At 46.0% G+C, this 11619-nt stretch overlaps 1 protein-coding gene across 1 annotated transcript; it reads right to left on the reverse strand.

Annotated features, from left to right (window-relative positions):
* Window positions 1–8223: 8223 nt before the first annotated feature.
* Window positions 8224–9089, reverse strand: LOC136855762 (uncharacterized). The gene is made up of 2 exons (XM_067133119.1): window positions 8565–9089; window positions 8224–8523 (listed from the first exon to the last, which is right to left on the reverse strand). The coding sequence occupies exons 1-2, from the start codon at window positions 9087–9089 to the stop codon at window positions 8224–8226; spliced, it is 825 nt and encodes a 274-aa protein (XP_066989220.1).
* Window positions 9090–11619: the final 2530 nt, after the last annotated feature.

Here is an 11619-nt window from a genome sequence, read left to right on the forward strand (position 1 = left end):
TCTTTCTACTTCAAAAGATAGTAAGTGGAGGAAGAAGCAGGTTTTCTCTCCTAGCCGTAAGCAGTCCCATAGGGCTTCTGACAGCCAACCTTCCCCCTCGCAGAAGGCTACCAGGTCTTTTGCTAGCAGTACAATAAACCCCCAGTATTCACAGGAAAAGCTGAAATCCATGAATACTTGACACCCCCCCCAAAATGCTTATAACTGCATATTTAAACAGGTCAGATATCAAAGACTACCTGTAAAAATATTTACAACTGCCTGTTTAATGGTTCAAACACCAAGTGTATACCTTAACACTTTCCTATCTGTATAGTTTGAGCACTGAGCCTACCTGAAACCCAAGGTGTCTGGGAGCACTCGACAGTGCGAAAAAAATAATTATTTCGAAAATTCAGCAAAAATAGAAATTTTATGCCAACAACGTTCATTTTGCTGTCCTTTTTTTCTAAATGTTTATATTTTATGATGGAATAGTCAGAATAAGAGTCCCAGGCCTCTAAATACGAAAAAATGTGTTATTTAATGAAAAAAAAAAAAAAAAATTATTTTTATATTTTTGTTCGTAACCCAAAAGCTATGAAAGTCAGGCGAATGAATTATTTTTTATGAGAAAGCCAACAAAATTCTCTAAATATCCACATATAAAACAATGGAAAACGAATACGTCCAGCTGGTGAAAAAATTGATAGAAAAGAGGGTAAGAAACAGAGTGCTCTGCCCGGCGTATGGTGAGAATTATCGCTAATAAACTTTTTTTTGAAGAGCCCTATCTCGGTTATTTTTCATAGAAATTACTTTGTAAATATACGAAAATGTAGAGGAAAAGTTGAAGAATAAAGGTTGAATCACGAAAAATGGCTTTGGTAACGGCAACAGTTTCATTTTGACGTTATAAGTTGATCGAAACGAAAAAAAATGTTACCGTTGTCAACATTATCGTTTGTAGCTCAAAAGCTATAACAGTTAGGCGAATGAATTATTTTTTATGAGAAAGCCAACACAATTCTCTAAATATTGATATATATACGAGGGTAAGTCAAAAAGTTCCAGGAAAAATTGTTGAATGATGTATTTACACAGGAATGAAACAACCCAAATACTTGGTAAACAATTATCTGTGATGTAGTGATCATATAGACTTGTTACCTCAGTCATCCTCTTGCTACCGTGGTGTTAACATCTGCTTCAGAAAAGTAACTTCTTGAACTCATGGAAAATAAAAATTTTGAGATGAGAGCTAACATCAAGTTCCTGACCAAGCTTGATTGGAAACCAGGAAAAATTATTGAAGCTTTGCAACAAGTTTATGGAGATTCTTCTCCATCTAAATCAGTTGTTTATGATTGGATAAAGCGATTTAAGGATGGTTGGGAGGACCTCAAAGACAACCCAAGAGAGGGAAGACCATCGACTGCAAAAAATGAAAGAATTGTGGCTTTGGTGCAGAATCTAGTGGATGAAGATCGTCGGATTACTATCGATATGATAGCTAATGAAACTGGGATCTCCCATAGTTCCGCATTTTCAATTCTAAATGAAAATCTTGGTTTGAGTAAACTTTCAGCACGTTGGGTCCCAAAAGCGTTGCGCAAAGACCAACTGCATCAAAGAGCTGAACTTTCTCTTGCAGTTTTAACGAAGATTGAATCAAATGAATCAGAGTTTTTGACCGGATTGTTACTGGAGATGAAACTTGGATCCATCAATATGACCCAGAAAGTAAAATTCAATCAAAGCAATGGTTACCAAGAGGTTCAGCTGCACCAGTGAAGTTCAAAGTGGCGAGATCTGCCCAGAAGGTTATGGCAACAGTGTTTTGGGACTCTAAAGGAGTGATTTTGATTGATTTCCTTGAAGGACAAAAAACAATCACCGGGAACTACTACAAAGGTGTTTTGCAAAAACTAAGACTGCATTGGCTAAAAAACGTCGAGGAAAGTTACACCGCAGAATTTTGTTCCATCATGATAACGCTCCAGCACATTCATCAAGGGTTGCAAGAGAAGTCCTACTGAAATTTAGGTGGGAAACTCTTCCACATCCTCCTTATAGTCCTGATCTTGCTCCTTCAGATTTTTTCCTGTTCCCAAAACTCAAGGAACACTTAAGAGGAGTCCGGTTTGAATCTTTGGATGCTGCTAAACATGCAGTTTCAACATGGTTTAATAGAAAGGCCCCAAATTTCTACAAAGAAGGGTTGCAGAGGTGGAAACAGCGCCTTGAAAAGTGTATAGAGTTAGATGGTAGATATGTAGAAAAATGATGTTTGAATTTCCTTAAATAAAGAGCATATTGAATTTTTCCTGGAACTTTTTGACTTACCCTCGTATATAATAATGAAATATGAATAAGTACAGTTGGTGAAAAAATTGATAGAAAAGAGGGTAAGAAACAGAGCGCGATGCCTGGCGTATGGTGAGAATTATCGCTAGAAAAAATTTTTTTTTTAAGAGCCCTATCTCTGTTATTTTTCATAGAAATTACTTTGTAAATATATGAATATGTAGAGGAAAGGTTGAGGAATAAAGTGAGAGTCAAGAAAAATGGCTTTGGTAACGGCAAATGTTTCATTTTGACATAAATGGATCAAAACAAAACAAAAATGTTACCATTGTCAACATTATTGTTCGTAGCTCAAAAACTATAACAGTTAGGTGAATGAATTATTTTTTATGAAAAAGCCAACAAAATTCTCTAAACATCGACATATAAAAGAATGAAAAACGAATAAGTCCAGTTGGTGAAAAAATTGATAAAAAAAGAGGGTATGAAACAGTGTGTTTCCAATACTGTAATCCCACATTTTATAAAAAAAAAATGTAAGATACAAACCCACATACAAACCCCACATTTTGTAAAAGAAAAATAAGATACAAACCAATATACAAACCCTACATTTTATAAAAAAAAAAATAAGATACAAACCCCACATTATAAAAAAAATTATTACAAAATATTAGAAGAGAAACATTGTATGGGAAAAAAATTAGAAATATTCATAAAAACCCATCACCAGAAATTTGAATACTGTACTCACCAAATATCGTGACCCCTCTTGAATTCCTATATACAACTCCTCCCTCAGGTGAAGGGCCTGCCATCTGAAGGGTTGCTGAGGGAGGAGGAAGCTGCAGGAGTTAGATGTTTATCCATGGTCTCCCTGCACCTCTTTTGGCAGGGCCTGACCCACGACTTGGTGAAGGCTTGAGTTACTTCGTGTGCTATCTGTAGAAGCAATTTCTTGGTGCCCTACACAGAGGAACTCTACATGCCTTACACACCCATGATGTGTCCTTACATATGTCATCTAGAAAGCAGATGTGGCATCTCAGCTGTTTTGCCTTGATGGGGGGAATCTCCCTTATATGAATGAGGCTATGTTCCCCTGGTGCAAGGCGCTCATAGCTCTCCAGGAAGTTGGCATGCCGGCGTGGCACACCTAACAGTTTCGGCTCAATACCAGCAGCAGCGGGACCAGCAGTAGAGGGACCAGCAGCAGAGGGACCAGCAGTAGAGGGACCAGCAGCAGAGGGACCAGCAGCAGAGGGATGAGCACCAGAGGGACCAGCAGCAGAGGGATGAGCACCAGAGGGACCAGCAGCAGAGGGATGAGCACCAGAGGGACCAGCACCAGAGGGATGAGCACCAGAGGGACCAGCACCAGAGGGACCAACGTCTGCAAGAGAAGGGGGCACAGAAGAAGTACGAGGAACAGGAGATTCAACAGCAGCCTCAGGAATGTCAACATCAGAATCCATAGAATGGGGATCATCAGGCTCAGAATCTTCGCCAGCAGATGCAGCAGCAGCAGCAGCAGGAACAGGAACAGGCAGGACATCTAATTTGTCAGCTACAGGTAGGTCAGGTAAACGAGCAAAAGAAATAACACTCAAGGGCCAGTCTTCTGTGTTGAAGTTTGTAAGTGCTTCAGCAGATTCATACATGAAATCAAGAAGTTTGATTTCCTTACCTTGTGGGTGGTATTTTGCAAACATAGTGTAAGCATTCAGTATTGCCATCTGCAATAAATAGAAAGTAAACTTGCGGGTCCACTTCATTCCCTTCCTGGCCATTGAGTAGTATTTCATCAGCTGGCAAACAGGTCTACCCCACCCATATACTGACAGTAGGTGCCAATAATCAAAGGTCTAGCCATTGTGACTTTCAAGATCTGTTCCAGTAGCCCGCCTTACTCGCCTCCTGTGCACAAACTCTTCCGTTTCTGCATTGCAAGCTGTAGTGATCATTGTGACGAGTCGGATGTCCTGCCAACAGATTACGAAGACGTTCCCCCTCCTACGGAAGTGCATTGCATTCCGAGGCACCCGTTGACGAGCCAAAGTCTTTAGAAAGTTAGGTGCTCCCTTCCTTACAAGACGAAGTGTCCATTAACAAAGAACACCATGAGAATACAACTCCTCAGCCAATTCAATAGAGTTGTAGTAGTTTTCCATGAAAACATGTAACCTTTGTTCAAGAGAGGGCCCATTAGTGTGAACACAATGTCCTTCAAGGTTGAGGTACTTCCTCCATATGTCAGGAAGTCAATAACGTATCCGCTCTTGGCTTCACACAACATATAGAGTTTGATACCATACTTGGAAGGTTTCTGGGGGTTGTAGGTCTTGATAGACAGCCTACCCTTGTATGGCATCAAGCCCTCATCCAATGAGACATTGCGTTCTGGGGTGTAGGTGGCCCTAAATCGTGCCTTCAGGTGATTGATGACAGGTCTCACAAGGAATAATCGGTCGTTGTTACCTCGAGGGATGGCCTTTCAGTTTGTGGTATGAAAGTACCGGTTGATGGTATCAAACTGGTTCCTTGACATGATCCGAGCAAAACCTGGCATTGAAAAAATTTTGCCTGTCTGCCAGTACATTCGCCTCTCTGGTGCTGGAAAAATCCCCATGATAATGATGAGGCCCAGGAACACAGCCATCTCTTGCACAGTTACAGGCACCCAGGATCCCTTGTCCCCATGACACATCTTACGCATGTAATATGCGTACGCATTGGTTTCTGCAGCCAAGCATACCAACAGCTCTCTAGTAATAAAGGGCTGGAGAAATCCGAGAAGTGTCGTAGGGGTAGGGACATTCAACCCTGGCATGCCTGTGAAAGGCAGAATCACTGGAGGCGTAGGATCCTGGGTCCACTCCTCATCAACATCATGGGTTGGTTGCCTGTCACGGCTGCTCATCCTCGAAGATCCAGACCTCCTTCTCCTTCGGGAACGCTCACCTCGGGCACGACGGGGACCACCTACATCTACACCACCACCCGCACCCTCTGCCTGGACATCAGAACCACTGCTTTCACTACTACTACTACTACTACTACTACTACTACTACTCCTGGCACGCCTACGGCCTCTTTGAACCCCTGAGGCATCACCAGAACCCAAGGCCTCATCACTCCCAGCATCACTAGGGGCACCATAAAATCCCTCAAAGCCTCCCTCATCATCACTAACACCCCTCCCAGTATCACTGCCTTCAAGAAATCCCTCAAAATCAAGTGAAGGCCTCCCAGGATCAGCAACACCTTCCTTTGGACCTCCAGGATATACAACAGACAGCAGCACCCTCCAGATTTATCACTACAAAACCATCATCACCAACACTCCCAGCATCACCATCTCCTCCCCCAACACTGCTCCCAGCAACCCCAACACCCCCAGCATTACCATCTCCTCCCCAACACTGCTCCCAGCAACCCCAACACCCCAGCATCACCATCTCTCCCCAACACTGCTCCCAGCACACCCCAGCATCACCATCTCCCCCCAACACTGCTCCCAGCCAACACCCCAGCATCACCATCTCCCCAACACTGCTCCCAGCAACTCCAACACCCCAGCATCACCATCTCCTCCCCCAACACTGCTCCCAGCAACTCCAACACCCCAGCATCACCATCTCCTCCCCAACACCTCCAGCAACTCCAACACTCCCAGCATCACCATCTCCTCCAACACTGCTCCCAGCATCCCCAACACCCCCAGCATCACCATCTCCTCCCCAACACTGCTCCCAGCAACCCCAACACCCCCAGCAACTCCCCAACACCCCAGCATCACCATCTCCTCCCCAACACTGCTCCCCAGCATCCCCAACACCCCAGCACCCAACACCCCAGCATCACCATCTCCTCCCCAACACTGCTCCCAGCATCCCCAACACCCCCAGCATCACCATCTCCCCAACACTCCTCCAGCACCTCCAACACCCCAGCATCACCATCTCCCTCCAACACACCATCTCCCCCAAGCATCCCCAACACCCCCAGCATCACCATCTCCTCCCCAACACTGCTCCCAGCAACTCCAACACCCCCAGCATCACCATCTCCTCCCCCAAGCTGCTCCCCCTCCAACATCACCATCTCCCATCTCCTCCCCCCCAACACTAGCTCCCAACACCCCCCAACACCCCAAGCATCACCATCACCATCTCCTCCCCCAACACCTCCAGCAACTCCAACACCCCAGCATCACCATCTCCTCCAACACTGCTCCCAGCATCCCCAACACCCCCAGCATCACCATCTCCTCCCCCCAACACTGCTCCCAGCATCTCCAACACCCCAGCATCATCATCCCAGCATCACCATCTCCCCCAGCACTGCTCCCAGCAACTCCAACACCCCAGCATCACCATCTCCTCCCAGCAACCCCAACACACTCACCACTCCCCAAGCATCCCCAACACCCCAGCATCACCATCTCCTCCCCAACACTGCTCCCAGCAACCCCAACACCCCAGCATCACCATCTCCTCCCCAACACTACTCCCAGCAACTCCAACACCCCCAGCATCACCATCTCCCCCAACACTGCTCCCAGCAACCCCAACACCCCAGCATCACCATCTCCTCCCCAACACTGCTCCCAGCAACTCCAACACCCCAGCATCACCACTCCCCAACACTGCTCCCAGCATCCCCAGCATCACCATCTCCTCCCCAACACTGCTCCCAGCAACCCCAACACCCCCAGCATCACCATCTCCTCCCCAACACTGCTCCCAGCAACTCCAACACCCCCAGCATCACCATCTCCCCAACACTGCTCCCAGCACATCACCACTCCCCCAACAGCTCCCAGCAACCCCAACATCACCATCACCTCTCCTCCCCAACACTGCTCCCAGCAACCCCAACACCCCAGCATCACCATCTCCTCCCCCAACACTGCTCCCAGCAACAACCCCAGCATCACCATCTCCTCCCCAACACTGCTCCCAGCAACTCCAACACCCCCAACACCCCCAGCATCCCAGCACCCCAACACCCCAGCATCACCATCCCCCCAACACTGCTCCCAGCAACCCCAACACCCCAGCATCACCATCTCCTCCCCAACACTGCTCCCCAACACTACATCACCATCTCCTCCCCAACACCCCAACACCCCAGCATCACCATCTCCCCAACACTGCTCCCAGCACCCCAACACCCCAGCATCACCATCTCCTCCCCAACACTGCTCCCAGCAACCCCAACACCCCCAGCATCACCATCTCCTCCCCAACACTGCTCCCAGCAACCCCAACACCCCCAGCATCACCATCTCCTCCAACACTGCTCCCAGCAACCCCAAACCCCCAGCATCACCATCTCCTCCCCCAACACTGCTCACCAGCATCCCCAACACCCCCAGCATCACCATCTCTCCCCAACACTCCTCCAGCAACCCCAACACTGCATCACCATCTCCTCCCCCAACACCCAGCATCACAGCATCACCATCTCTCCCCCAACACCTCCCAGCAACCCCAACACCCCAGCATCACCATCTCCTCCCCAACACTGCTCCCAGCAACCCCAACACCCCAGCATCACCATCTCCTCCTCCCCCAACACAACACCCCAGCATCACCATCTCCTCCTCCACCATCTACTCCCAGCATCTCCCCCCATCTCCTCCAGCATCTCCCAGCATCCCCAACACCCCCAGCATCACCATCTCCTCCTCCAGCAACTCCAACACCCCAGCATCACCATCTCCTCCTCCAGCATCCAACACCCCAGCATCACCATCTCCTCCAGCAACATCCCCTAACAACACATCCCAGCATCTCCATCTCCTCCTCACAGCATCCCCAGCATCACCATCTCCTCCTCCAGCAACTCCAACACCCCAGCATCACCATCTCCTCCAACACTACTCCCAGCATCCCCAACACCCCAGCATCACCATCTCCTCCCCAACACTACTCAGCATCTCCAACCCCCCAGCATCACCATCTCCTCCTCCAGCAACTCCAACACCTCCAGCATCACCATCTCCAAAACTCCCAGCATCCCCAACACCCCAGCATCACCATCTCCTCCCCCAACACTACTCACAGCATCTCCAACACTACTCCCAGCATCCCCAACACCTCCAGCATTACTATCTCCTCCTCCAACACTACGTACAGCATCTCCAACACCTCCAGCATCTCCCCCCAAAACACCAACACCAGCAGGCCCTCTCACAAACTTACCTTTTGTCTTTTTCTTGGCATATATGCCCTTCTCACCCCCTTACCTTTACTTTACTCGCTTATACTTACACGACCTGTTGCACCAGAACAAGCACCAACAGAACCCCTAACAACACCAGCTTCACCAACAGAACCCCCAACAACAGAAATACCAGCAGCATCTCTCTCCAACTTACGTACTTTTTTCTTCTCCCTCTTGCCTCTCTCCCTGATGCTTACGCCACTTGTTCCCGGTACCTCACCAACACTAATAGCGGCCTCTCTGAACTCTTCTTTGTGTACCTGTAACACATTTTCTAATGCTACAACTCCTGGAGCCATTACCTCATCATCACTCCCCTCAATCATTTCAGCAGCATCAATCACTTCAGCATCGGAATCTTCTTCCCACTCCAGACGAAGCAGTTCCATGGCTTGCTTGGTTGGGGTAAGGTTAATCCTATGAGCCTTCCAAGAAAAGTCATAATCCATTAGCAGCCTCCTTATCTTGGCATCTTCTGGAGATTCAGAGCCCTGCCTAAAATCTAAACGTCTCTTATGGGATGCACTAACACGTTTTGCGCTACTTTTACCGTAAAAACTTTGCGAATGCATATCGGAAAATTGTTCTCTAGTGGTCACTATGTAAACAAACACACGTGTCTACAGCAGCTCGCACGTGTGGTCACAGAGCGAAGTGTGGGTGGGATCAGCTGATTTCATTGTGAGAATTTTACTATGCCAGGGATTTGAGCATGCGCAGTACAGGAGCTACTTGGCTGGCGTATTGATACCCGAGTTACACGGTCCAAGGTATGATCTAGCCTATGAAAATCGCTACTTGTCCGAAAATAAAAAAAATTTACCCCTACCACACGTATGAAAAATTTCAGTAAATTTTACGTAAAGTTACGTCAGTCAGGTAGGGAGGGGGGTTAGGGTAATTTTGCGTACTACTACATCAATTGGATATGAAAGTGTTAAACTATCATCCTACACCAAATATACCTTAAACTATCATCCTAAAACCCTTGAATATCATTTCAAAGTCATCTTACTACATTACCCTTAAAAATATGTGGCTTAGAGCTAAGTGTGAAAGCTAAACTCTAGTCCACTAAATTCAATTGGAGCCATTTTCCCTCATAGAGCATTGAGGCTGTCCCATTTTTTCTTTTTACAGAACAGGGGACACACTAGGAAAAACACAAGGAATTTACCTATTCTGTTCAGTATGTGCTTAAATACACTGAAAAAATACATTTTATGATATGCTGTGTTTACTTTAATATTAATATATCTGAAAATTAGTGAATCATGTTTTTATCATATGAAAATATATTTAGTCATGAAAATAACATAAAAATAAACTACATTCAATCAGAGCCACTTTCTCTCATAGAGTATTGAGGTTGTCCCATTTTCTTTGTACAGAACAGGGAAAAGACTAGAGTTCACAACTTCAGCACTTGAATACATGAAATAAAATACAGTTTGTGATAACCAGAAGAAAATAAGCCAGTTGCTATCAGATGCAGTAACAGAAGTGCCACTGTCAGATGGTATAATAAGAGGAGACCTAAATACACACACACACACACATACAGCAGAGCAGGTTTTGAGTCTGTTTTGATTAAATATAGCTTAGAAGGAAGAAATCAAGCGGGAGAAGCAGAACTGGAATTTTGCCATAGCCAAGGATTAAAGTTGGTGAAAATGTTTTAAAAACCTGAGAGAATTTGGTGAAATACAAGTGTGAGAAGTTGAAATACAGATTTAATTTATCAAAGAAACAGAATGCACAGTTATACCAGGTGAGGCTTGCTTAACAAACACACATTGCTGTGAGCTAATCAATACTGAAGATAGAAAAATGAAAAGAGACCCAGTCAAAGGAAATATCATGAAAGGGTCAACACAGTCAGCATCAAGAAGCAGGTGGTGGAAACTGCTGAGAGAAGATATAAAAAAAGGTAGTGGGGTCACACTGGAGAAGGACTGTAGAGAAGGGCCTGGTGGTGAAACCAAGTGTACAAAGGGCAACCGAAGAGAAGGAGAAAGCCTACAAGTTCAGGCAGGGAGGAGGATATAACTATATACAGGGAGAGGAGGAGGCTACAAGGTAGGTGGCAAGGGCAAAGAATGGGAGTTGAATGGAATAAGAGATGAAAATGGAAAAGTTGAAAGCTGAAAACAGAGAGATGCTGGAATAATGGAGGTTGTATTTTGAAACCCTTCTGAATGAAGGAAACAAACATCCACTAGAGGAAGCTGGTATAACAGGACCAAAGGAGACCATAAGAAAGGAAAAGGTTTGAAAGAGCCTTTGGGGAGACAAAAAACTGGAAAACCACAGGACCACCCAGGTAAGAATAACATTGCGATGATACTCTCTCTATAATTAAATAAATGCAAGAATTGGAGGGAGATTCTTTACTCACTTGCTAGCAAGGGGTGAGAATTATGTTGTACTGTAAAGGAATTACACATGGGATGTAGATACACTGTGTACATAGATGAGACAAGTAGTTACTTGAGCAATGAAATGTGAGAGATAATTAAATGAGTCAAAGAAAAAGATAATGGCCAACCAATCTTGGTACTTTTGTCCAGCGTGAATAGAGTGTGAGTTCCAAAGTCACCTCGGCTCTGGGGGCTGTTGGGCAGAGAGATTACCCGATCTGACCGTCTCCTAGACTGATCTGTCTTGAACCACTTTTCTGGCATGACCTCTGTGTTTGTGAGGTCTCGATTGGGGCTTGAGGCATCGCTTCAGGCCAAGGAGGCAACCTTCACCTGGAAATCAGGAGAAGAGACTTGGCCAGCGTAAATGTTCGGAAACTCAGTGGGAATGGAATTGGGGATTAAGGAAGGAGACAGCTCTCTAAATCTGCACGTGTTTTCCCTTGAGGCTCATAAGGACCCCTCCCTGAAAAAGGTGCGACATTTATTGGTCAACAACTCTCCTATCACTGGTGGGTCTATGAATCCCTCTCCCCCTACGTGTCTGGTATACCTGCTTGGTGTATTTTGCCACAAGGGCTTAATAGTTGAAGATTCGGCGGCGATATTCATAAATATATATATGTTAAAAGGCCTTGTCGAACCTTGACAAAGGGCCTTTGGCCTTACCTGAGTTCAGTTG

The sequence above is a fragment of the Macrobrachium rosenbergii genome, chromosome 33 (assembly GCF_040412425.1).
Source record: "Macrobrachium rosenbergii isolate ZJJX-2024 chromosome 33, ASM4041242v1, whole genome shotgun sequence".
In the NCBI taxonomy this organism is placed as follows: domain Eukaryota; kingdom Metazoa; phylum Arthropoda; class Malacostraca; order Decapoda; family Palaemonidae; genus Macrobrachium; species Macrobrachium rosenbergii.